The 27,937-nt window shown below is 45.8% G+C and overlaps 1 protein-coding gene across 1 annotated transcript in view; it reads right to left on the reverse strand.

Annotated features, from left to right (window-relative positions):
* The window catches only part of LOC133346343 (uncharacterized), a 38,859-nt gene extending 14,379 nt beyond the window's left edge, over window positions 1-24,480 (reverse strand). Inside the window, exons 1-14 of the mRNA XM_061557838.1 lie at window positions 24,334-24,480; window positions 22,976-23,031; window positions 21,319-21,526; window positions 19,325-19,407; window positions 17,381-17,783; window positions 16,567-16,757; window positions 16,301-16,432; window positions 15,636-15,815; window positions 15,209-15,445; window positions 7,379-7,750; window positions 4,449-4,559; window positions 3,803-4,001; window positions 1,203-1,285; window positions 48-516 (exon numbers count right to left, since the gene is read on the reverse strand). Coding sequence (XP_061413822.1) covers window positions 48-516; window positions 1,203-1,285; window positions 3,803-4,001; window positions 4,449-4,559; window positions 7,379-7,750; window positions 15,209-15,445; window positions 15,636-15,815; window positions 16,301-16,432; window positions 16,567-16,757; window positions 17,381-17,783; window positions 19,325-19,407; window positions 21,319-21,526; window positions 22,976-23,023 — 2,716 coding nt within the window. The 5' untranslated portion in view covers window positions 23,024-23,031; window positions 24,334-24,480. The remainder of the gene's footprint in view (window positions 1-47; window positions 517-1,202; window positions 1,286-3,802; window positions 4,002-4,448; window positions 4,560-7,378; window positions 7,751-15,208; window positions 15,446-15,635; window positions 15,816-16,300; window positions 16,433-16,566; window positions 16,758-17,380; window positions 17,784-19,324; window positions 19,408-21,318; window positions 21,527-22,975; window positions 23,032-24,333) is intronic.
* Window positions 24,481-27,937: the final 3,457 nt, after the last annotated feature.

Consider the following 27,937-nt stretch of genomic DNA (forward strand, 5'->3'; position numbering starts at 1 on the left):
ACATACCACATTTATTTGGTCAGAGCCAGCAGTCACTGCTATCTCACCGGCGTGGTTGGGGGCATCAGCAGACGGCAGGTAGTAGTCGACGTAGTCCTCCGTCTTGCCGAGTGCCGTATCCACTCCGGCTGTCACCAGCTGCCCCACGCGGCTGTTCATCACCGTGCTCACCCCGCCCGACACCACGCTCTTGGTCATCTCCACCCCGCCTGACACCACTCCCTTGGTCAGATCCACGCTGCTGTTGACCACACCCTTGGTCATCTCTACCCCTCCCAAAACCACCCCCTTGGTTATGTCCACCCCTCCTGACACGATGCCCCTGGTCATCTCCACACTTCCAAAAACCACCCCCTTGGTTATGTCCATCCCTCCTGACACGACGCCCCTGGTCATCTCCACGCTGTTGTTCACCGCGCCCTTGGTCCTGTCCAATGCACCCGTGATGCTGCCGGTCACCGTGCCCACGGTGGCCCCGACAGTTGATGCGACAATGTCCTTGGCGTTGGCTGCCAGCTGCACAAGGCCGGTGGGCATTTGGTTAGTTGGCACAGACATCTCAAAAGAAAAGGTTACGCGTTCGAATCTTGGGCAGGGATCAACTCGTATCTAGTCTTTTCTGATCTTAATAAATGACTTCTGCCTTGTGGGAAAGCAACAGTTGTCCAATGGAGATGAACACTGCCCACTGCTCATTTCAACATGTGTAAAATTTAACACGTAGGCTTTCGCGACCAATATCTATTATGGATGGGGGAAATTGTTAACTTGTACAAGGTTTTTTCATGTTAAAGCCAAAAATTGCACTTGAGCATTATGCAAATAACTGGCTCAAGGGCAATACTCCTCCCATACTCTGATCTCATTGCAGTTTGTATAAAGTGTGTAACGCTTCATCATTTACGAACTGCCAAGTTTGCATCATAGTAGCAACCAGGTTTTAGGTGTGATGGGAGGTTAACACCCAACTTTTATCCTGAAGCTACAATCAAATAAATGCCACCAAGCCCTTTATGTATGAGTTGGTAAGCACAAAATTGGGACTTAAGGTCCACTGTTTTTAAACGATTACATACTACTGGCTCTATCCCATTTATCCAGCAGTACACCTTCTACGCGGATTTCCACATCACATTTGTAAGACTAATTGGTAATGGACGTATTGGCTTGTTTTCCACCTTTATCGTGAGGTTTTACTGCACCTTTTCAGAGGAGTGCTGCAGAATGGGCAGCTTATATTCCAGTTTGTCGAGCCCTTTGCAAGCGTATTGGTTGGCAGTGAAAACTGTAAAGACACACAAGTACATATCCACTTTTTTACGGCCGTTGGAGTCACGTCATGGAGATTAAAAAAACACTTAGATCTGTAAAGCTCATATACAAAAATATATTGTACTTATGAGTATCTTCAATAGGACCATCTTTTAAAAGTATTTTTTATTTTACCATGTAAGGCTCACTGAGCTATATAGCTCTTTTTCAGAAGCGACTTGGCCACAAATGATAGCTCTACGTAGTAGTGGCTTGTCACGTGGAAACTTATAGCAGTAGCCAAATACTCGAAATGCATGTTTTTAAATGTGGAGGGAAAAACCGGAGGACCCGGAGAAAAATCCACGCGACGACGAGAAGAATATGCAATTCTAAATACAGGCGTCAGGGTCGAGATCGAACCCACGACCTCCTGTATACCAAGCGAGGTAGTTAACATCTCGCCACTATGGCGCCCATCTCACTTGGTGCTTGACAGTAATCCTTCATAAACTTAAACAGCCCTTTGTCAATCCACTGCTGGATGGCAGCCACCCTATGCAGTGTCGGGTCATGGAATATTTGGCCATACTTCCCCACCCCAGGTTGGCATAGTAGTGGGGGGGCCCAGGAACGATTCAGATATCGTGCACCACAAACATTGGCCATTGCCAAAAATCAGACTGGGGAGGCCAGATTCATTGTGCAGTGCACCAACTACTGTGCCACAACTCCACCCCTGCCGCATAATGTACCATAAAGAATGGTGTCACTGAACTAGAATCTTAACCCTCTTAACATTGAGAGGCCATCTCAGGTGAAAAACTTTACTACAACTTTGTGTGCAGCCATTGGTGACCAGGCAGAGCCTTCCTCAGCAAACCGAGGCATGTAAGTAACATGACACCACTATTTGGACAAGCATAACACTATTCAAAATATCTCACGTCTGTAAAAAGGCAAAGAAAATCCATAAAAAACAATGAAAACAAGATTAATTGCAGGGCTACGTGGTGGATTGTGCAGTACAATCCATTATTGTACTGTACTTGTGCTTTCACAAACTGGAATATGCTCCCCACCTTCACAAACCTGCAATAATCAGCGTGGTCAAGTACGGTCATAACCCCTCACGATCCACACAGGCATGGCGAGGCCATTATCCAGTAGTGAACCGTTTAGTTATATATTCCTCAAACACAATATGAAAAGATGCTGATACATGATTACACTATCAAGTGGAGCAAAGGTTAGTTCAACACTGCAACAGTGCAACTGTGAGTCACTTCACCATTTTACATCGGTACTCTCAACCACAACTTCCCTAAGCTTTAAAATACCAACGCACATATTACAGTAAGTGTGACAAAGTTCACCCTTACCAAGCACAACAAGTACAGAATATCACGAGGTTTTGTTCAGTTTTCCCCTCCCATAAACTTTTTACAATTGCTCCATTCTTACACAAGCACCCGTTCTCATCTGATCTCAGGAGCTACCACAGAGATTAAGCCCGGACAGTGCTTGTATGGGCAACCACATAGCCTATGACTTGTTTTATGCATGGTCACAAATTGTATTTTATGCCATCCATTCAACCACTGAACTGGTTTTCCCACTTCTGGTATTGTAACACACACAAGCAACACGAACCACAACAGGAAACATTTCATTATTCAGCTGAATTGCAAACACATGGTGCCACACAAAGAAATATTGGGCTGCCTCATGTGGTGGCTGGAAGCGAGAGAGACCACGTTTTCAGTGACATTGTCGTTCAGCCAGACCGATGCTAATGTGCGTCCACCAGCCTGCAGGTGACCAGCTACCAAGGGTGACTTGTGGCCTGTCAACATGTTACTGAACTCGGGTGAGGTGCCCATCTCCGGGTCGTGTGCGGCTACTGAACCAGAGAGGAAGTAAGTAGTACAAGACAATATTTTTTTTTAAACCATGTTTATAGGGAAAAATGCGCTTTGCGATAAGTCAACGGGCCCGTCCTACAATGGTCTCAGCCCCCACCAGAGAAATTTGGAATTTCTACATCCGTCAAGGCTGTCAATAAAGAAGAACTTTGTCCGAATGTTAATTTAAGCAGAGATAACTTCTTAAAGGACTTTCTGCTAAAAATGAACCTTTTTAAGTGATTTTACGTAGATATTTGAGACCAAAACAAGACCGTTAACACAGAAAGTCTTGCCTCACTACTGATCCTCCCCCTTACACAAGTTAGCACCGATCCGGGATAAAAAGTACGTACTTGAGCTATATTTTATTAATTGTATAGTATAACTGACCATCCTCTGTGTGGCTCTTTTGTCATTTTCCTTTCATTTAAAAATCGTTTGAAGCATTCCTGAAAAGCAGAACCTTCCTGAAAATGTGTCCAGATTCCACGAGGATTTTCTGGATAAATAAAATATTTTAAGGTGTGTTACTTTGCTCTGAATTTACTCATCATAGCTCGACCATCGAAAAATCGTGGGGGTCTGCAAGTGGTGAGTGGCCCATCGGACCATCGTGGGAGATGCAGTGCCGCGTGGCCACTCACTCTGGGGATTCAACTTGTCCACCAGGGGCTTGACAGTGGTGGCGGCGACACCAGCGACCGTGCGCACGCCCTGCTCGGCCACCTCGCACACCGACTTCATGTACGGGTGGTTCTCCTTGGTGCTGCTGTAGGCAGCCGCCATCATGTCGTACGCAGAGCTCACCAGGGGCAGATTCGCCACGCGCGACACGACGCTCTCCTGCACACGATATGAAGAGGAGTTTTATTTACGATAGGTTCTATTCATGATCATCCTTAAAAAGTGTCAGGAGTGCTTAGAAATGCCCAGCTCAAGAATAAAAATGCGAAAGCAACGTGAAGCCATGACATAGGTTAAAACTGTCACACACTCCACATTTGCGGTCGTCAAAAAGGATAATTTCTGAATGCTCTCCTTCTTAACTTTATACATAGGTTTTCACGACCAATATTACTATAATGATTCATAATTACTTTTGGATTAGAGCGTGTAGGTAAAATGGCAACTTTCAGCAATACCCTCTGCCACCTGACAATCATAATCAGGTTGTAATGTGGGGAAACATTACAATTGATTCGGGGTTTCAGCATAGTGTAAACAATGTATAAAAAAAAGTGTGCACTGCTCAAGCTGAAATCCGAAAACGCACACGATAAAATCACTCACATTGTAGGTGATGTGCGAGCTTCCTCGCTGGCCTTCAGCCAAGTCGAACGGCACTCCCATGACAACGGCATCAGCCATTTTGCAGCCCGTATAGATGGCTCTGGAGATAGACTGCACAAGCACAATTCCTCATTCAGCCTTGTACTCAATAAGAAAAGCACCATCAACACAAACATTTTCAACATCTTACAATTTATAGACAAAGATACATGAAGTGATGTGCTTTAGTTAATGACTTTGTGTGTAGAGAAGTATAAAAAAGCACATTTACAATACAACACATTGTAAAGGTGCTCGCCCCGAAATTGTTTGCGCACACTACTTGTTGGCAAGAGGGCCTCCACAATAATCTCGAGCGATCCTCTAGAGCAGTGGTTCCTCACCTGAGATGCCCCGAGAACCAAAGGGGTGCAAGGCTGTAGTAAAGGTTAAGAACTACTGCTATAGAGGTTATTTGGCCTACTCTTCTACACTGGCCAAACGTCTTTGAATAGGTGGGAGTACACACGCTTTAGCACGCCACTCGCGGACCTGCGGATGGATTGTGGTGCACCTATTTACAGTGCTGCGTGGATAGAGCCAAAGAGCATTAGGAACTTGCATCATTCTTTTAGCTGCCGCATGCTAGGAAGTCACAAATTTTGAATTTTGCCAAACAGTACTTGTGTACCATTGGAACCTCCTTTGCCAGTAGCAAAATATGATAATTGTTTTTTTACCCTTTTATCTGGCAACAAAACTGACACATTTTTTTAAAATTTCAAGGACAGTGCATACATTATCAGAGTTGTGTTTTTTGTTTGCATTCCGACCGTAGGTATTGTGGTCAATGCAAACATGACTCCTTGTAAAAAAAGGTGTCAGTTTTATTGCCAGATAAAAGGGTAAAAAAACAATTATCAGTACTTGTGTAGCAAGATAGTTAAACGAAACTTCAACACACTAGCCAATGTAGGTTGGTGAAGGGGTAGATTCAAGGACCAGTTCAGATACAACTTGGCACCGATGATAGCCGTGGCCGGAGATTAAAACTAAAATCGCTGAATTCTTCTAACAGTCCAGAAACGGAATCACTACCTCTCTCGATAAATCAATAAACTACCGAAACATAATATCCATGGAGAACTTATTGACGTGCTTCCAGCAAAAAAAATGCAACAGGTTGTTATGTGCAGTTCATTTATGACCACTGTGCCAAAGGTAGCATTCCATGAACCTTGACCTTGGTGACTAACATTTTATTATTAAATCGGTTGTGCGCACATGACCAGTTCTGGATTCACAGTGCTTAGATGTGAACGGCAGGTTTTATTAAACAACAAATATTAGTAACCAAGAGACTATGTAGTTTATGTACCTGCTAGGTGTTTGGCTGCAAGGACTTGCTTTAAGTTTAAGAAGCATACGTCTGGCAATGTCGAGTAAAGGTACGAATGTTCAAAACTTATTTTCTTAAATTTTCCTAAGATTTGCTGCCAATGTCATCATATATACTTTAGCTTAAGACAAATAAAACCAATCTATGATCCATACTTGATTTAGTGAACATGGCCCACACCGTAAATGACATGGAAAGCAACTGACGTGTGACAAATGAATTGAATAAGTGACTTAAACATATGGCATGTAGGTATAGACTGAGACTACTGCCATGTATTTTGAACCTTCTTGGTTTTCGGTAAAGTCACGTAGAAGGGAAATAATAAAAATTAAAACATAATAAAATAAAATTCTCACGACGTTTCGGCCACAACGCAAGCAGCCGTCCTTATTTTATTATGTTTAATTTTTATTATTTTATTATTTCCCTTCTACGCGACTTCACCGAAAGAACCAAGAAGATGAATCCCTGCAGTCACGAAAGCTTTAAATCGAAATGTATTTTGAAATGATAGTTCGTAATTTGGTATTCAGACACCAACCACTAATTTGGAGTCCGTTAAAGGGCTGGGTTCTTGTTAGTGACAGGAGCAGAGTAATGTTAGGGAAGGATCAATACAATGGACAGGGGTTGATGCTAAAGCTGATGGGAAGAATGCTGTGCTAGTTGCGCTAACCAAAAAGTAGCGATCGAGTTAGTTGTACGGCATTCGAAGTAGGGACATCATGATTAGTGGGAGTATTTTGGACGGTGTCAGAGTCAGGGTTGGCACTCTGGATATATTTATAAATAGCAATCAGGGTTGTACACATACTTCGTGTTAAGAATAGTGATTGGACCAGGCCCAAACAAACATTCCGAATTCAAACTCCAAATGTTTGTCAAACAAATGACAGCATACTCAGACTGTAGTTACAACCACAACCTAAATCGTCGGTTATTTTCGGATTAGTCTCCTTCTCCCCTATTACAGAGCACTGTAAATAGGACAACCCAAAATAAATTACACAGCAGAACATTCCCCCCATTGAGAATACCACAACTATCAGCCTTTTCCTTATCGAACAGCGATTTCAAAAGCCTCTGGCGGGCACCGCACATGAACACGCTCGGGTCACATCTGCTGCGTTGACATCTAACTATATATATTTAAAAAAACTGTTTAAAACATTGTAACTATCACCCTTCTGGTATCCGATTAGTGCGGCTGAGATGCTCTCACGGACGATAAACGAAGCTTGCGGGTCTTTTGTAAGTTAGAATCACATTATTTGTGTCATTACACTGGAGGAATCCGATGAGCTCTGAAGTTCTTTTTAAGAGATATTCAGTCTGGGCGGGTTCAGAACGTTAAAACGTAAGCAGAGGAAAAGTAAACAAATCACACAAAAAAACACAAATGAAACTACTCAATTTTTTTGTATCTTACCAGGTAAAGCCCAATGAGCTATTATCTTATTTGTCTCAAAAGCGAGCTGCCCACACATGATAGCTCATCGTGTGTACATTTATAGCAGAAAAAAATAATCCAAATAGGTGATTTGTTTACCTTTACTTTACTTTGCACTGCTATCGTATTTGTGTAACTGTTTGTTGCTGTAACGTTCACACCACGCCCCGTACTGGACACACGTGGGGGGAGGGGGGGAGAAAGAGCTTCACAGCTCATCGGATTCCTCCTGCAGGATTCAAAATAAACATTCAGATTCCTCCTGCAGGATACAAAATAAAGATTCAGATTCCTCCTGCAGGATACAAAATAAAGATTCAGATTCCTCCTGCAGGATACAAAATAAAGATTCAGATTCCTCCTGCAGGATACAAAATAAACATTCAGATTCCTCCGAGATGAAGAATTTGCGATCGCCCGTCTCACGGCCCGGGGTCGCCCCGGGGCCCTGTCCCACAGAGCCGGACCCAGCTGCCCACAGAGAGGTGGGTGTACACGGCCTCTCCTCCTCCTCCTCCTCCCTCCACCTCCCCATTCAATTCGTGAGGAAATCATCAACAACAACAACAGAAATATTCCTGCTAATGCGAGAGAAAAAGACGCAATCGTCTCCGTCACCGTCCGCGTTCGCCTGTCAGTCGCCGGCCAACGCTGTCAATATGCACTGTGCATGCGCTCTACGGCACGTCCACATTGGCTACGTACGGCGCCAAAGAAGTTCACCACACACACAGCCCTACTGTACTCACAACATACGACTGTACACGGATCTGAAGCGCGGAGGGGCGGGGCGAGAGAAGGGGGGGGGGGGAGCACGTGACCTCGCGCACGTGACCTCGAGCACGTGACCTCGAGCACGTGACCTCGCTCACCTGACAGCCCAGCGGAAGCGTCTCACACCGGTGTCGCGCAATCGCGCGCTAATATATAGCCTGCGGTCACGTGGTCGCGGTGACGTCAGCGAGAGGTGGGGGGGGGCACGCGGGACACCCAGCCCCTCCCCTTCTCCATCCCCTCCCCCCCATTCCCTCTCCTTCACCCCTTCCCCTCCACCACCTCCCCTCCACCACCTCCACCCTTCCGCCACCTCCACCCCTTCCCCTCCACCCCTTCCCCTCCACCACCTCCCCTCCACCCTTCCGCCACCTCCACCCCTTCCCCTCCACCCCTTCCCCTCCACCACCTCCCCTCCACCCTTCCGCCACCTCCACCCCTTCCCCTCCACCCCTTCCCCTCCACCACCTCCCCTCCACCACCTCCACCCTTCCGCCACCTCCACCCCTTCCCCTCCACCCCTTCCCCTCCATCCCCTCCCGTCCACCCCTTCCCCTCCACCCCTCCACTCCACCACCTCCACCCCTTCCCCTCCACCACCTCCAGCCCCTCCCCTCCACCCCTCCCCTCCACCACCTCCCCTCCACCACCTCCAGCCCTTCCCCTCCACCCCCTCCCGTCCACCCCCCTCACTTTAAGATGTTTTCTTGTTCATGTTTTAGTTTTTTGTTTGTTGCGGAGCCGAATGGCTCACAGGGCTATACCTAATAAATGAACTTGAACTCTACCCTCTCCCACCACCCTCTCCCGTCCACCCCTTCCCCTCCACCACCTCCCCTCCACTCCTTCCCTCCACCCCTTCCCCTCCACCCCTCCCTCTCCTCCACCCCCTCCCCTCCACCCCTTCCCCTCCACCCCCTCTCCTCCACCCCTCCCCTCCACCCCTTCCCTCCACCACCTCCCCTCCACCTCTCCACCCCCTCCCCTCCACTCCTTCTCCTCCACCCCTCCCCTCTACCACCTCCCCTCCACCCCCTCTCCTCTAGCCTCTACCCCCTCCCCTCTACCCCCTACCCACCACCCCCTACACCCCCTCTCTTCCACCCCCTCAACTCGCACTGCGTGCGAGAAGTGACGAATGTGGTGTGTTTCTTGCTGTGCGGGTGAAAGGTTGGCAGCAGTGACGCAGTGCTTTTCACAATTCCCCGTTGGCCAAGAAGCACCCTGCAGAGTTTGATTTCCAAGCAAGGATAACGTAATCAAAATATTGTGTGGGTTCACACAGCCTCTCCCGATTAGCACGGTTGGCTACGTACGGTGCGAATGAAGTTCAACATACGTGCACACATCGCCAGCGCACATCAAGACGCCGTACAAAACGACCAAGGCATATTCACTTTGTAGAGGCAGACATTCATTATATGGCCAGAGAAGGAAAAGGTCTTGAGCTTGGACTTGACCAGGGGCAGGGGATAGCACTGATGTCTGGGGAGAAGGGAGTTCCATAAAGTGTGGGCAGCAGAGGAGAAAGAGGGAGCTCCCATTGAGCAAAGGTTGACGACTCACAACAGCCCTGTCTTCTGGATGAGTGGGTCAAGCGAAATTTGCTGGATATACGTTATTTTTGTTCGGGGGTTTTTCGCCTGGAAAATCAATGGGAGGAATATCCTGTGTTTTATACCTCGCGCCATTAATAAAAACAATCAGACATTTTTCTATTCGTTTGTTGATTTATTTTTCATCAGATACCCAGTGGCTTGCAATCACACAAATATTAACATTCATATCCAGTATATAATCAACTGTATAACATAACCATGAGAGATGGCGACGGACTGGGGAAACCTCATCCAACAGTGGATTGATCATGGCTGATGATTAATTAATAATAGAAAAATATAACAAACAATAGAGGGCTAACATTTCAATTGATACTCTTAGTTCTTTCGGTAAAGTCACGTAGGTAAAAAATGAAATTAAAATTAATAAAAATACAATAAAAATCACGACGTTTCGGAGGCAACACAAGTCTCCGTCATCAGGTGGGACCATCACAGCCAGATTTGCTGCATCAAGTGAGGCAGGGATTCAAGATGCAAGCTCTTAAATACAAGTTAAGGGGGGGGGGGAGAGAGGGGGAGCTTATCAGAATGTGGTAGCCAATGAATGGAACGTATCGGGAGGGGGGGGGGCTAAAAGAGGGCACGAGGTGCTCGTAGGCATCGACGACGTGGACGTGTTAGTGCGCAAGTCACTGTTGTTGCACATGATGACGTATTGGAAGGGGGGGTGCTAAAAGAGAGCACGGGGTACAAGTGTACGTGGACATGCCTGTGCACAAGCACCTGTTGATGCACGTGATAGAAAAGAACAAAAATGCCCATGTTTATACCAGTGTTGGCTGACAATAAAGAGAGTACTGTTAAACACTGGGGATGTTAACACTCGGTAAAGTAAAATAATGCCTGTCAGATAAGATGGTCATAAAATGTGTAGTTAAATCTTTTTTACATGGTTAATAACATCTTTCCTATGATTACTAAGTTTGTACCCATTATCACCGTTGAAATTATGTCTGTGTTTGTATATCTGAATGGCTTCGTGCACAAACCTTTGATGGTAGCCAGAGGGTTTGCAGAGCACCTTAGTCTCGGAAAAAACAATATCATGAGAGCCCACCGCGTTGTAGCAATGATCGGCAACGGCGGAAAACTCAATTTTGTCGTGTTTCAAATCTGACTTGTGCTCGCGGACACGATCAGACATGACGTTTCGTTTCCCCAATGTAACAGTCACCACAGCTGCAAATCAGTTTATAGATTCCAGGGTATAGCAAGTCAGGGATGGCATCCTTCACAGATGGAATTAGATCACAGATTTTATGTACTGTACTGAATTGGACTTGGATCTTATGTTTGTTTAAAAATTTGGAGATCTTTTTGGTCACGCCTGCTATGTATGGCAACGTGATAGTTTTGATCGGAGTTTCAAGTGGTTGTTTCTGTATGGTGGGAGAAACAGCTTGGCGGATGGTGCGTTCAGAGTATCCATTCATCCTGAGGGCCCGATGTACATGTCTTAATTCACTGGCCAAATCTAGAATTTCAATTGATGCCAACTTTTCATGTTCACCTGTGGCAATTCGTATCTGCACCTGTCCTTGCCTGGTAGACTTTGCCCCAAATGAGTACCTGTTGCAGTGGGAACATCAGCACTAGGCAGACAAAGGACGACTGGGCATGGTTCTGTCCATAACACACATTTCTGAAAGGGGGATAACGAGTGTATGTACCAGGGCCATGCAACTCATGGATATAAGTATTGTGCCAACCTTAATAGGGGCTTGCTAACAGCACCCCATTGCCCTTTAGAATGGGTAGGGAACCTATGGCCCGCAGGCCCAATGTGATCTGCGACTTCATTCCATGTGTCCAGCGGCTTCATTTCATACGGCCTGGAGTGACATTGAAGCTACCACTTCAAAACGGCGCATGCACAATAGTTATCTGTAACTACAAGCGTAATATAGCCACACTAATGACCTTACAACACTAATTTTAGTGCACTCCATCAATTTTATCACTAAGAGACGTGATGAAGGTGTGTGTTAATATGTGGTTGCCCGCCAAAGCTATTTGAAAGTCCAGTTAGGCCTTTCAGTAAGCGAAAAAATTCATCACCCTAACCCTAGGGTCTCTGGTGTTCTCAAGGTTGACTCTGCTGAGTGGCTGGGCAGGAGGGAGGAGTAAGGCTCCTCCTACCTGACACCCACGGGGTGACTGGGCCAGGTTGTGCATGTATATTTAGCACTGTGCCTGAGCCAGGCAAAATAGTGGTGTGCGTGTGAGTCACAGGTCATATTCTGGTGATGTGGTATAAACATGTCAATCCACTGCTGAATGAGCGCCTCCCCATGCCATGTCAGTCGTGGAGGTTATGTGAACATACTTCACCACACTGGTAAGCACTGGTTTGTGAAGAGCAGTGGGCCCAAAACCAGTTCAGATATCACTCATCAATGCTTTTAGGCATTGCTGGGAATCGATCTCGGGTGGCCGGGTTCATGGCGCAATAAGCTGAATGTAATATTGATGTGGTCGGATGGCTGGGGGTTAGAGTACTGAGCTGGTACTGCTGAGATCCGTATGGAGGCATCAGATGCCAATAAGCAGGGTTCCCAAGTAGTTAATGCTCTAAGCCAGGCCTCGATTGATTGCACAAAATAACATGAAGTTTGGTTTACACTTTATTTGGCAAAATTCGAGATATGTTCATGAAAAGCATGAATTTGACCGCCATGTGATTCTTTTTCTGTCGTAGGGTATATTGGAAAGTGCACCATTCTTTAGTATGTGGACAAACATTTTCAGTTGGAGGTACTGTATCTCAGAAGAAGTTCTGTGATATTAACTTCCGCGGACCATTCTCGAAACACACGATGTTTGCACTGCACTGCGAGAGTTCCTAACATATTAGTCATCTTATGACATGATTCCGATCGCACGATTATAGTAAAATTGTGAAAGACAAAAAAAACATGCCATGTGAATAAATACAAGCACAGCAGTGTGTAAGACAAACATGAATATTTCAAATGGAAGAGGCACATTATCCAGTAAAGATAGGACAGATTTAGGTGGTTCCCCATACACGGACCTTGGATATAGGACATTGAACCATCAGATGATAATGACGACAGCTTGCATGACCTGTAGTGACTTGTCATGCAACATCGTGTTGCTGACGTGTCGTGGCATAGGTCTGCAGTTTAATCTGCCTGCGTTTCTACAAGTGCGATTATATAACTTTATAATGGAGCTTTTACTCACGTAATCGTCCAAGGCAATTTCGTTTTAGAGTATCGTAAATTATCCATAAAGTGAAGTTAAGTCTGAAATGAGACGAGGAATAGAGCCACGGGATAATAATTTCAATTTGCTGCGTAGGGCTGGTGTTGATTACAAATATCTCTTGGTAATAGTTATGTACAACCCTTGTGTGAAACCACTGCTCTGGATTCAGCTCCAGCAATTTCACTCAGGTTCATATATAACACATTCCTGCGGAGGGAGCTGGTAGGAACGCTGGGTTGCTCGGTTAATGGCCAGGGTCAACGGCGGCGTGGTGTATTCCGCAAATATGACCGACTGTGAGGGCGGGCACAAGTCGGCGTGAGTAGGTTAAACGTTGAGTTTTATAAGGGCACCACGGGGTGACCAGCCCCACCCCACCCAGCCCCACCCCTCCCACCCCCCACCCAGCCCCTCCCACCGTCCCCACCCAGCCCCTCCCCACCCAGCCTCTCTCCACCCTCCCCACCCAGCCCCTCCCCTCCCCACGCAGCCCCTCCCTCCCTACCCAGCCCCTTCCTGCACGACGGACGGACACGATATTCCCCTGTGGGCTGGTGTAACCAGGAGGGTCCTACCAGTATAACACATTCCTAAGGAGGGAGCTGGTAGGAACGCTGGGTTGCTCGGTCAATGGCCAGGGTCAACGGCGGCGTGGTGTATTCCGCAAATATGACCGACTGTGAGGGCGGGCACAAGTCGGCGTGAGTAGGTTAAACGTTGAGTTTTATAAGGGCACCACGGGGTGACCAGCCCCACCCCACCCAGCCCCACCCCTCCCACCCCCCACCCTGCCCCTCCCACCGTCCCCACCCAGCCCCTCCCCACCCAGCCTCTCTCCACCCTCCCCACCCAGCCCCTCCCCTCCCCACGCAGCCCCTCCCTCCTTACCCAGCCCCTTCCTGCACGACGGACGGACACGATATTCCCCTGTGGGCTGGTGTAACCAGGAGGGTCCTACCAGTATAACACATTCCTAAGGAGGGAGCTGGTAGGAACGTTGGGTTGCTCGGTCAATGGCCAGGGTCAACGGCGGCGTGGTGTATTCCGCAAATATGGCCGACTGTGAGGACGGGCACAAGCTGGCGTGAGTAGGTTAAACGTTGAGTTTTATAAGGGCACCACAGGGTGACCAGACCCTCCCCACCCAGCCCCAACCCTCCCACCCCCCCCCACCCTCCGCAGGAATGCTCAAGTTTATAAAATGAAAAAAAAAGTGTAGAAATATCCACACGGTCACAGGTGAAAACATGCGAACGCCAAATACAGGCATCGGGATCGAACCCATGACCTGTATATTAGGAGGCAATTAACATCCATCACCGTGGACTTGCATTAGCAAGGGTCGACTTTACGTTCCAAACGGTACAAAAACAAGTAGCACAGACAGGAGCAGATGCAGGAAATGCTTTATTCTTATGCAAGAGTATGCACACGTGTCAGTATATATAATGCTAATTGCACAACATTGACGGAACATTACTGCAAAAGGTTTAAGTGCATTTTCCAGGCTGAACGTGTAACAGTCTCGTCAAAATGGTAAAGTTTCAGGCACTTTAGTGATTAGGAACTGGATTAAACCACTGCATTTGTATTATGCATAATTTCTGGACCAGACAACCAATGTAGATCTACCCAAGGTCAGGTTACCGTCTAAAATTGAATAACCTCTTGCAGTGACTAAGAGAATAGCAGAATGAAAATGGTGTAGAGTTCAAACATTGTATGCCTGTTGAAACAAAGCAGCAATCAGTCAAGGCATTAAATTCGATCCTTGGTGCGAATTTAATGTATGCAGTCATGTAATCGGCTGTTCTCTGCAACTGCTTAAAAGGTGCCACCATCCACAAACTGATGACACAGGCGTTTGGAATGACCTCAGGACGTCAAGGGGAGCACATGAACGTTTTTCACATCGTGTAGCCAAGTGCTACATTTGACAAATAGGCAGGATAGGCAACTCAAAGATGGCCAATGAATTGGACTAGATACACCACTGCAGGAGACGAGCTTTGTCAAAATATGGGTCATTGTATTCCTGCAGTCGTTGGCAGTATGAGAACTTTATCAAGCAGCGGATAAACGACAGGTTTCCCTCTTCATTTATAATGACCTTACACAAGTCTCAGGAGCACGTACAAAAAGTATCAAAGTATTTCAACATATCCTGCTGAAGAGTTTTATTTGAAAATATCACACATTTGGAAACCATTTCAATATCACACCATTTTCCAAAAGCAATCGGAGTAAAGAGCAAAAACACAGTTGTCAGTATGCATTCACCAAAAATCAATCATTTTGGGATTTTATCTTCTTCAACAGGTGCATCTTCTTCAACAGGTGCATCTACTGCCTCCACCACATCAGCTGTGCCTCCAGTCTCCCCAGCTGGTTTCGTGGAGATCCCTTCCACGCGACGCAGGGGCCCCACCATCCAGCCCCCGGGGACGTTTCCAGCCACATATTCAAGCACTCCATCCAGAGAGCTGCTGACCTGGGCCATCTGCTCCTTGCTGTGGGTCAACAGTTGCTCTGGGATATCCTGTGAAAGTGCAAAGTTAGTTGCCAAGTTGTGGTAAACGTGATTGAGATCAAAACTAAATATTTCTGTCAAAAAGGAAAGACGTTAAGACCAACTGGCCTTTGTCCAGAAGCCACCATAGCCATTAATTATCCAGCCATGCATTCTATCCAAGACAACTTAAAATGGGCAAGAAGTTCAATACAAGTACCTTGAAAGAGGTGGTATTGCGGAAGGCAGCAACGAGGGCCTCTGCATTTTGGCGGACGCGCTGCGCTTGGTCCTGCACATTCTGTGGCAGGCCACGGACGTTGGAGGCGAGAGACACGCACGACGCGTGCACCTGCTGGCTCAGGGCGCGAGCCATCGCCAGCGTCCGGGACTCGTCAGACTGCAGAAAGTAAGGAAATCAGTGTAAGTTATGGTAAAAGAATCTCACCAGGGAGAAATGAGTTGGCACTAGACAAATGACAGAATCTACAAAGAGAAGAGCAGTATAGGACAATATTCGGGCAGGGTTGCCCATTTTCAGCAATGAAGACGTTTAACAGCTTTATTAGCATTAGAATGGGGACAGGTGCATGGGGAAAGGTGGGTTTTATAGCCCTGCATTAAGATGTGGCTCGAAAATGAACGTTCAACATAATTACAAATGCATCATTACTAACAAGCCAAGAATGAGTATCCTGTGCATGACGTCACTCCACATGCCACACCCCTCCCCAATAACCATTACTGGGTAATGTCACACCACATGGGGCAACCCTCCCCCCTTAATAATCATGAGCTGAACAATTTATCTAGTGAATATTTATGATTTATTGCAATATACAGCAGTCCTTGGAGGGGTAAACAAGCTCGTATTAACATGGTTACCTGAGGCTCTTCTGCACCTGCCCCATCTGCCTCTCCAGCTGGCTGGGTCTTCTTCCACTGCTGCCAGGAGCTCTGAAGTTTTTCTTGCACCAGTTGGCTTGAGGAGTCTAAATGGGTCTTGGCATATTCAATCTGCAAAACGGCACAGAAGAGAGGCATTGGGTACAGGAGCAGAGTGTATTGCTATACCAAATTATGTAATATACAACTTCAAAACAGGATATGAAGTTGTGCTGCATCGATGGAATAAGCGGACGTGACCGTACCAGGTTCACAGTGTGCTGCAGCTGCGATATGGCATCTTGGCTTCGCAGCTTGGCATTGCGCAGGCGGGTCACAGACTGCTCGTACAGGCGCTGCCGCACTTTGGTGGACAAGCAACTCAACTGCACATAGTAGCTCTGGGGCTCCTGCCCAGCCACAAGCTGCCCCTCTGGCACTGCAACCACAGCTTCCCCTGCAACATGGGAACATAAGACAGGTCTAAGAATGGGTGCACACCTGAAAGGCCATCATTCGACTAATGCAAGAATCGTAATGCTGGCAAAACAGTAGAATGGGCACGCAACAGGTCACGTTTTACAAAATTATTCTCCAAAGCTTCCTACACATTCCCAGGTTGTAATGACCATCATGCCAGTTACTATAGGTAAGAAACCCATGTGCACAAGATTGGACAGCATGAAAAATGGAGTTTGGAAATCCATATTTGGCAAAGTTTATACGCATTTTAGTACTAGCCGCATCCAAATGTTGTTAAGGCTTAATTGGCCTGCATCGTTAATTGGCTCGTCAGTTAGCACACCATCATGAGACCATGGAGACAAGTTTCATTCATAGCCATTTAAAACATCTGAACTGGTCCCAAGTCACCCACCTTCATAAACCCAAACCAACCAAACGATGGTCAAACAACCTCAAAGACCAATAGCTTGGGTAGCCACTTGGTGGGAGGGTATAATTACCAGACTTTTCTTAATATCATACCCATTCATACCACTTTAGAAAAAAAGGCATAACCATCACACCAGCATTCAAGTCACTGGCAGAACAAAACCAAGTAGCCACATTTGTACCCACCAGACTGCTCGGGCTGTGCTCCGTCCAACTCGGAGGGCGGCAGGTAGTAATCAACGTACTCGTCAGTCTTGCCGATTGCCGAGTCCACGCCGGCCGTCACCAGCTGCCCCACGCGGCTGTTCATCACCGTGCTCACCCCTCCTGACACCACGCCCTTGGTCATCTCCACCCCACCCGACATCACGCCCTTGGTCATCTCCACCCCACCCGACACCACGCTCTTGGTCATCTCCACGCTGCCATTCACTACCCCCTTTGTCATCTCCACCCCTCCCGACACGACCCCCTTGGTCATTTCAACACCGCTGGTCACCACGCCCTTGGTCTTGTCCACAACGCCGGTGACACTGCTCGTCACTGTGCCCATGGTGGCACCAACCATTCCACGAGCACTGGAAGCCACCTGCATCGTTAGAAGATATTGTTTATACACATAAGTGCCGAGGAATTTGGGGTATAATTTATTCTTACTTCAAGCACCAATTGCTGCCGCTTTAAATATTGAACTACTCAAAAGAAACCCTGCAGGAGACTCAAAAACACTTTGGTAATGCTGCCATCAGCTGTGATGAGTGTTCTTTTCTGCAGCTGGCTTTATTGCATCCGCACCCCCCTACTTTCAATGTATCCATGTTAGTGTTGTCTCTTGGTTGGCTTCCAGGTTAAGGGAACTGCTCCAGCAATGGAATACAACATGACATTGTTTCTTTGCCGTTGCATTCTACCACAATTGTTCTAGTGCAAGAAATTGCTATAGGTCAGGCAAACATGATCAAACGCGATTGGAAATGCCTGTGGGTCCAGCAAGTAAAAAAAAAGTTTCAGAAGTCAATACTATTTCAGGTATATTTTGCATAGAGCAATCTTAGACAGTTTATAGACAAAATAATAGAAACGCCCAGCAATCATTCTTCCAGAATTGATCAAATGCAGGGAGATTCAAATATCCAGCGTTTTGGAATCAACACCAAGTGCCTTTCCAGTAGCAGCCAGCAGGGGTCATAACCACTACAGCAATGGTCTTATTTCGAAATGCCGTGCGAGGCAGTTGGTTAGTTTTTATTAAGTTGTGTACACTGTAGACAGTTAAAAACAGACACTCTTATGTCAATATTGGCCCTAGCTATGGAAGTCAATTTCCATCATAGCCCTAGGATTTGCAAGAGGTCAGTGCCGCCTTGAGCGAGCATGGAGACCCATATTTGACTTAAAAAAAATCAACCATTAACAGTTGTGGGTTCGGAAATAAGGTCAGTGCCCATCAGCACTCAAAGAAAAGCTCTTGGGATGTAAAATGGGGCATTTTATAAAAAAAGAGTTCCAAATAAACTTGTGAAATCATAGGTTTTTGGATCAGATCACATTATTTATAAATGTGTTGCAACCCTCCACCACCCGACACGGCCAAACAGTAATAAAAAGTGTCACTTTTTCAAAGGACAAAATAATTCACTTCTTTAGCCCACCGGTGTGCTGGCCATGACTAATTGGAGAATCCATTGAAATTGAGAGAAATAGAAATAACTTCAATCACTCTGACAGCTACCGGTTTAGTGCAGCCTGGAAGCAACAGGAGAGCTTCACCATTCTTGCCCGATGAAGCTGATTGTAATTATCAGCTAAACGTCGTACTCAAATTTAAAAATGCTGTCGATTCTCTTCAGCACACCGGTGGGCTAAAGTGAATTATTTTGTCCTTTGAAAAAGTGACACATTTTTTACTGTTTGGCCATGTTGGGTGGTGGAGGGTTACGACACATTTATAAATAACGCGATCCGATCCAAAAACCTATATTATGAATAATATTGGTCGCGAAAGCCTACGTGTTAAATTGTGCAAACACACCACATTTAACCACACTCGTCTTAAACTGTGAAGCAAACCACACATGGCAACAAATGCTCATCGCCTTTAATAGTGTTGGCCAATTCAATGGACCGCACCTGTTCTGTAGGCTGCTGCAGAATGGGCAGCTTCTGCTCCAGCTTGTCGAGCCCCAGGCATGCGTACTGGTTTGCGGTGGAAACTGGAGATAAATGCACACCAATTGCCATGTGTAAAGCAATGTTTTGTTCACCCAATTACTGAATACCATCTGATAAAAAATATAAACCACACGTATATCAATAACAGGTATGCAAGCAATTTTTTTAACCATTATACCAGGTCTCATTTGCACATGGAGGCCAATAAAACTACCTTGCGCAATCCGCAATTACGACAGGCCCAGGTTGCCATTTCATAAACGGTCAAAAGCTTCAATGTGTAAACTTTGGACCGTTTGACTTTTGATGGGGCTATAGTGCAAGGTTGTGTAACACCATGCAATTTACACAGGATTAGCAACCTCGAGATACACCATCGTGATGAAATAGAGCCTGCAATAGTAGTAAAAAAAATCTAGGGTAAAGGACAAAGCCATGTAATCAGATCCTGCAAAATGTAACAGTTCCAACACATCTGTCAGTTCCCTGGTACTAACCAGATTAAATTTCCTCCAATCACTTTACAGTCAAACCATGAGAATTTAATTAACTGTGCCAAGATCACGCCAGCCAGTTGAGACAATTATGGTTCTCATTATACTTCACCATGCATAGCATAAAAGTTCATGGTACAAGAATTAGTGAATACCACGTTGGAACGGTTTATAAAAAAAGGCATGTCAATGACGATAACGAAATGGTTACACAATAATCCAATGTATAAACGTTCTATGGTACAAGGATCATTGGCATGGGACCACTGAACTACTTGAATGAGATTTTCTTCAGCCATGTCAAAGTCTAGAATGTATTTTCAGCACCAATCTTAAGGAAGACCGACCCTTTGAAAATTCCATTGTATCATTACTAAGCAGCCACCCCACCAGACAACCACTTGCAACGTCCCATTTCTTAATTCGTCTGCCAAAGAGCAAGTCCATGGCACAAACTCGGTCCATTGCATCCATTCCCTTTCCTACCGTACCACTCCAAACTAGCGTTTGAGCCAAGTTCCAAGATGTTTTTCCCCCTCCCCTGGCAGCTAATGGGATGCAGTTGTCACCGAAACTAAAATTTAACTTTTAACCTTCGAGAGAAAGGGTGGGGGGGAACTTGGCCTCTGCCCACAAGGTCTACCGACTTCCAAATGGCAATCCAATCCCGCAAGCATCCGAGCTGCACCGATTGCCAGAGGGGAAAATTTTCACCCCCATGTCTAATTTTAGCACCTGTCACCTACTACTCTGCAAAACAATTCCGAGCAGTCAATGCAGTTCTAGCATGATAAACGTTTCGTCAACTAATGTGCAACCAGCCAAACATGTGGAAGTGTTGGCCATTGTGACAAGGTCCCCCCCCCCCCCCCCGTATGTAAAGCACAGTACAAGCACTAAAAATTAACCCGTAAAAACAAAGTTTATCATTATAAATCCTTTATATGCGTGGCGGCTAGAGTCCTCTCGTCCTCTGGCTTGAGATAGCTGCCACCTATGGTCAGATGATTGCCTGCCACCATTAAGCAATTGGTAATTAAATATAAAACATTTTGGAAAAATTTTTTCACGAAAATAAATGTCACGCACAACAAGTCTGTGCAAAATGTCAGCTCGATTGGATCACGGGAAGTGGGTTAAAAAACGACCGAAAGATTTGCACGGTCGTAAGCACGCAAGCAAGCGAACTTAATATAAAGGATTTAAAAAGGGTCCTGCAAATGGGGGCAGAGGCACTGTCTTGCACAAGGGCTCATGTGGCAGAGGGGGTACACAGTTGGTGCATCTTTTAGTCATCAACCAGTCAACCATTAGCACGCGAGTCTGTTCCCGGTGGCCACCTGTCAGCTAGTCTTGGCACTTCATGGCCTCCGTGTACCTGGCCTGCCACAGGCGCTGTAGTGAGGTCACCATCCCTTAGTGGCGAATGGCAGGCATTGGTGCTGCGTGGCCACTCACTCTGAGGCTCCAGCTTGTCCACCAGGGGCTTGACAGTGGTGGCGGCGACACCAGCGACCGTGCGCACGCCCTGCTCTGCCACCTCGCACACCGACTTCACGTACGGGTGGTTCTCCTTGGTGCTGCTGTAGGCAGATGCCATCATTTCGTACGCAGAGCTCAGCAGGGGCAGGTTTGCCACGCGTGACATGATGCTCTCCTGTGCAGCCTGGGTGTAGAAGTTTTTCAACGGTTAGTCTTGCAATTAAAATGCATGTCACAATGCTACAAAATGTGAAAACTCCTTCAAATTATTTTCAGCCAAACTCTACCCCCAACGCACAAACATCATAATTTCATTATATTACAAATCTATAATGAGCTTTGAGCAATGCAACCCTTCACGTCAAAGAACAGCCCATGGGGATGCAGATGTTCGCCACTAGAGGACTTAAATTGACCTTTGGTCCACAAAGCAGGGAGGGAAACTCCCGTCCTTAAACTCATAAACAAGCTGACAATTTTGGACCCAGTTTTAAATCGTAGGCGGCTGCCATAATTTGAACCCATTCTCAGCAATGTCAGCGCACCACTCCAACCTGTAAGGTTTTCAAGCAATAACGCACATTAATACTTTTAACTTTTTCTTCTTCTTGGTTCTTTCGGTAAAGTCACGTAGAAGGGAAGTAATAAAATAAAAACAAAACATAATAAAATAATTCTCACGACGTTTCGGCTACAACGCAAGCAGCCGTCTTCTTCACCTGAAGACGGCTGCTTGCGTTGTAGCCGAAACGTCGTGAGAATTATTTTATTTTATTATGTTTTATTTTTATTATTTTATTACTTCCCTTCTACGTGACTTTACCGAAAGAACCAAGAAGATGAATCCCTGCAGTCACGAAAGCTTTAAATCGAAACTTTTAACTTTGGCAAATGTTACCATTCTGCATCTCCCTGCTCAGGTGGGACGTTAGAGGCAGCCCCGAGCCAGGTGGTAAGGAATTCAATCCCCCCCCCTCCCCCCAGAAATGTGGGTGTAATATCCACAGCACGACTGTTCACTCCACAATGTGGTACTTGTTTTAGGGATTCCTGCCCGAGATTTGAACTTGCATCATTCGGATTGCGAAACAAGTGGCGATATGCCAATGACCCCCCTCCCTCCAACTATAGAATATGGAAACTAACGGCATCCATTTTAAGGCTTCAATGGCTTGCAGGAGGCGAATGTTAAAAGAGAGCTGCAACTTCGACATTCATACGACAGCAATGGGATGTACAGCAAAAGGGTGCAATTCATGCCCAAAGCATTTCAATTAAGATTATAGTTTCTTAATTGTACAAGTTCATTTACCCCATTAGCATGAGAATTTCCATTACATTTACATCCATTTGTCAAACATCATATTAAGAGTCTACATACATGGGGTGTATCAGATTTTAAACAATTTGTGCTTCCAGTGTTATTAACAATCTGTACAAGCGTGTATGCTGTGGGGGTAGCGATTCGTTCGCTATTGGAGTCCCAAAACAAGCAAATCACACGGATATTCAAGCGGTCTAATCCGTACACATTCAGGCAGCCCTTGCCAAGCCACCGCTGGTTGGGACCCTCTCACGACCATCAAAAGCCACTGGGATAAGCGCCTTCTGCCGAGCTTGAAATGTTCCTTACCGGCTGTTCAACACCAGCATCAGCAGCAATTTCAGCAACGTCAGCCATGTCTTAGTCTGAAAAAGTGAAAAAGTCAGTCGCATTAAAAAAACCCACAAAACAAACTAAATCATCCTAGATGTTTAAAAAAACATTTCGACCAGATATTTGTACTTGTCGATTCGCCAACTGGCAACCACCAGGAATGATGAAACATGGTCAAACAACACCCGCATGGACACATAACGCGTGCGGGATAAAGGGGCCTTTATCCAACAGTGGAGCCCCACATTAACAACGTAGTACTGGGTAATTGTACAATACTGTACTGTTGTGCAAATTTATATTCTTACTGTAAAAATGTACAACCCTCTTGCAGACACTTTGAAATTAAAAAGCTACACTTCATTTGGGAAGGGATTAGTAACGCCGACCCTAAATAATACAAAGGTGGCGTCAATGGACAATAAAATAGCAAAAGTTGATCAAATCGCTGTACTGGACAGAGCAAACCAGAAAACCCTCATGATGGAGCCACTGCCCCTCAACCCTGATCACATTCTTACAAGGTTTCGATCACGCCACAGACAACATTGTAGTTTCACACGCGTTACAAACACCACAAACTAAGTATAACGTTATAACATCCAGTGTTAGGCAATCTGGAACGTTTGTTTCACCATCGAATTGACTTGCCAAGCAGTCCCCAGCTCCCCTTTGTTACACAGCGTATAAAACAGGGTTAATATAAAAAACGCAAACTAAGAAATTAGTGATAATGACTTTAACACAAGTTATCTAAGGGACGGACATCGTGTTCCGCACTGTAAATCTCAGTGTTGGCAGAGTTTCAAGTAAGAAACTTCCACAAAGATCCAGTACGCCAACGTCACGACACACTTGTGTTTGTAACACATGTACTTATTAGGGTACATACACACACCAACTAGACCGTTGTAATGAAACCACACGGCAAATCCGGCGTAAACTAGACAAACTCTGTTAGTACTCTGGCGAGACACTTTAGAAAAAAAACATCTAAACAGTTAGTGCAAACTCCACACCACAATGCACACCCCCCCCCCCTACTCCAAATCAAACTATTACCACGTATTTAAAAACTAAAATCAAGAAGTTCCCCAACACAACCCTTAGCCACAAACATCTCCCCCCCACTCCACACACACCACGTCCAGGCCCTGCTGGGGCAAGGTTTGGCGTTGGCGAGACACGGAAGGACAACTTCACCACCATGACCCATGGAACAGCAACAGCACGAAACGAAACAGAGATAAACTTCCACTAAAGCGGCAATCGACATCGTCCTCACCCCCCCAAAACACACAAACACGTCGAGTGAAACTGACGACGGCGTTTACCGCAGAGTTTGCTGCCCGCAGAAGCAAGACGACACTCAACGACTGGAGCGAGATGAGAGCAGCGCCAGCAACAACTACGAAAGGGCGGAAACAAAATGTGTTTGAACGACTTGAGGCTGTTGTGCCCCTCCTATTTAAAGCCCCAACAGCCACGAGTCACGGCCACGTGGCCTCTCGCACGTGGTCGGGGGAGGTTGAGTCACCACGCCCCTCCCCTCTCACCCCTCCCCCGCGCCTCTCCCCTCCCACCCCTCCCCCGCACATTCGATGAATTAATTGACGATTTTTTTTGTTTGTTTGTGCCGACCAAAGTTGTTAACCGGTTTCGCTGGTACTGTCTGATTTGTATCGTCGCCTTCGATCAGCTGTAATTGAGCCGTGCCACTGCTCGTTAAACGCCACGGATTCCGGTTGCGATTCGATTAAATACCACGATTGTTGTTTTTTGTATCCTGCTGTGGTTTTTTTTTGGGCTCGTATGGTTTGTACTTTTGTCAGATAACGCACAATAGTAGTTTTAAGAGATTGTAACAGTGTCGTGATTCGACGATTCCTTTTTAATCCTTTATATTAAGTTCGCTTGCTTGCTTGCGTGCTTGCTTACGACCGTGCAAATCTTTCGGTCGTTTTTTTACCCACTTCCCGTGATCCAATCGAGCTGACATTTTGCACACAGACTCGTTGTGCGTGACAATTAATTTTCGTGAAAAAATGTTTCCAAAATTTTACACTGTTTAGGGAATTTTTAAAAAAAATATTTAATTACCAATTGCTTAATGCTGCCAGACAATCATCTGACCCATAGGTGGCAGCCATCTCTAGCCAGAGGACGAGAGGACTCTAGCCGCCACGCATATAAAGGATTTATAGTGAAAAACTTTGCTTTTACGGGTTAATTTTAATTACAACTCCTCGGAGCACACGAGCTCAAGTCGAAACTTGTGTTCGTATTTGTAGACTCCTTTTGTACTAATTGTTTGCTTGTTTACCACGTTCGATTAATTAATCGAATCGCCAGTGGCAACAATACATCGATGCCCGTCTTAATATTGGATCGACGAATCGGTTGCACGCTGCCTCCTCGCATTTAAAGCACGTGGCCCGCAAGGGCGGGGAGGTACGTGTCAGAGCAGAGGAATGTGTCTGACAAGTCGAGAAGGTTCCGTTCTGCATTTTTATTAAACTTAAAAAATAAACACTTTAACAAGCTCGACAAAGTTTACATTCAAAGTGGGAGTTGTGTTTTGAAGAGGCGAACTTTAGATATGTTTTTTTTAATAAATCAAACTGCGGATTTGTTTTCTTCTTCTCTGGCCATCTGGAAATAATGATGGTTAACAATCACGTGTTTGTTAACCGGACTGATTGGATGCAAAGCTTCAAATAATAAACCTCGAAAATGGGTTTTGAAATCTTGTTTTTTATTTATAAATTTGTCCCGCAAGATTTGTAACGCCACCAAACTGGTTATGTAAGTCAGACAACAATGGAATTGATGCGACATCATTATTACGACACATTGTGGATACGTTATTACATTTTGTACATAAACAACCCCTTATGTCAATCCACTGCTAGATCACACACCGTGGGAGTTAGTTGACCATACTTCACCGCGGTGGTCAGTGCGGTTTGGTGATTGCGAGAAACACAGACGTGGAAGAACATCCAGTACAATTTATTTTATTGCAACAATACTCGGCTAACCAGCGCGTAGCCTCACACCAGCCTACAATAACCTACAACGACCTTGATGTTGGTCACCCATCCCAATCACTACCCCAGGCTAAAATCTGCTTGAGCCTCCGAGATGTGACAAGACGAGCCGCATTCCAGGCAATCTGGTCACAGCCTCCACCTATCCCCAAAATCAATCAATCAGGAACACATCTCGTGGCTCATTAACACGAAATGTGTAATTGTCCCTGATAGCCAGCACTTCCGATTCGCACGGTTGGCTACGTACGGTGCGAACGAAGTTTGACATACATATGAACGGCACACCTGACGTCACGTCCACATTTTACTCCTCTACACATACACGGCCACTCAATAAAGAACGGCGCCAAGCCATAGGACAGGCGAGAGTGGTAGAAGCATGGGGCTGGCTAAATGGGATTCGGAAAGGAGCGTGAAGAACGGATGAGGGAGAGAGGGCTGTTAGGGGAGGAGAGGGAGCGAGGGACAGGATTGGCGAGGAGGATGAGGCTGTTGGAGAGACGTCTTCCCACGTGTGTGCGTGTGTGTTCTAGTGGGGATCTTTGAATAGAAGCCCTTCGTCGAAGGTTGCCTCGTGCGGACTCCCTTTCAAATATAAAGTGCACTGAGTATAAATACAGTTTGGGAGTCGTAATATGTTTTTTTTTATTTATCCAGTCTGTACTATAACTGACACGGTTTGGAAATCGCGTGTTTACATTGCATCATTGATATAACTGATTCACGCCATGGGAATGTGGAATTCCCACCATTTTCTCTGGATACACTTATACCCCCCTCCCCCACGTTTGTGCACCTCGCTTTCATGGACACTGACCAGCGTGACGTAAGGAGGCTCTCATCCAGCAGTGGATTGAACGTGAAGATGCATCCATTTATTTATTTGTCCCTTCAATGTTCTGTCAACCCACTTTTGGCACCCATAGTCTCTGGGTGCGGATTGTGTTCTGAGGCTGAATGCCTTCTGAAAATCATCAAACGGCACATTTGACATTGTCCAGGCACATGGCTGCGGTCATGTTTATGTTGTAAAATCTGAGCCAAGGCAATTGTAGAAGGCTTGTGGTATAACTCGTAGGCGTAAATAAAAGATGTTTTCCCAAAGATAGGACGTCCTTTCGTGATCACCAAAATAAGTTGTTATATGATGCGCATGCCTGGCGATAATGGGGAAACACACAAAGACGAATATCCCCCATATCAGAATAAAAATCTTTATGCACACTGGAGAAATCCGATGAGCCGTGAAGCTCTTTTTCACAGATGTCCAGGAGGGGCGGTCAAAAAGTTACAACAACAAACATATTGCCTTTTGACAAACTGTTCTGTTAAGTGCTGTTTGCGAGCACTTATATGACTGCTACTGCACACCAGGGTAGTGGGTGGTCAGTGCCACACCCGGCCGCCTTTGTCTCCCCAGTGCTGATGTTTTCACGCCACACCAGGTGCTTATTTAAGGCTGAGTCGATCTAGGGGATGCCCAGGGCCGGTTCAGACATTGGTTACCACCTTAGATAGCAAAGTTTTAGTTGTACGGATTTGTTAATATGACCAAATAAGAATGAATTATTTGAAAATCCACTAATTTCACACAATTCAGTTTACAACCGACTATGATCCCACTGATACAAGATATCTCTCTTTCAAGGGCTTAAAAAGGTATAGCAACAAGAGCACATTGCAATTTGTGAACAAAAACTACACAGGAAAAGGGCCGTCCATAAATGACGTCACGCACCTGGGGGGGGGGGGGGTCAGACATTTGTGCCGATGTGTGACGAGGGGGGTGCGGGGTTTGAGAATGTGACGTCAGATCAAAATGCGCAACTTTAAATAATTATAGACAACACGTTCTACTTAATTAATTATACTTTTTAATAAATGT

This window comes from Lethenteron reissneri, chromosome 24, assembly GCF_015708825.2.
Source record: "Lethenteron reissneri isolate LAM-NWPU_2019-01 chromosome 24, ASM1570882v1, whole genome shotgun sequence".
NCBI lineage: Eukaryota > Metazoa > Chordata > Hyperoartia > Petromyzontiformes > Petromyzontidae > Lethenteron > Lethenteron reissneri.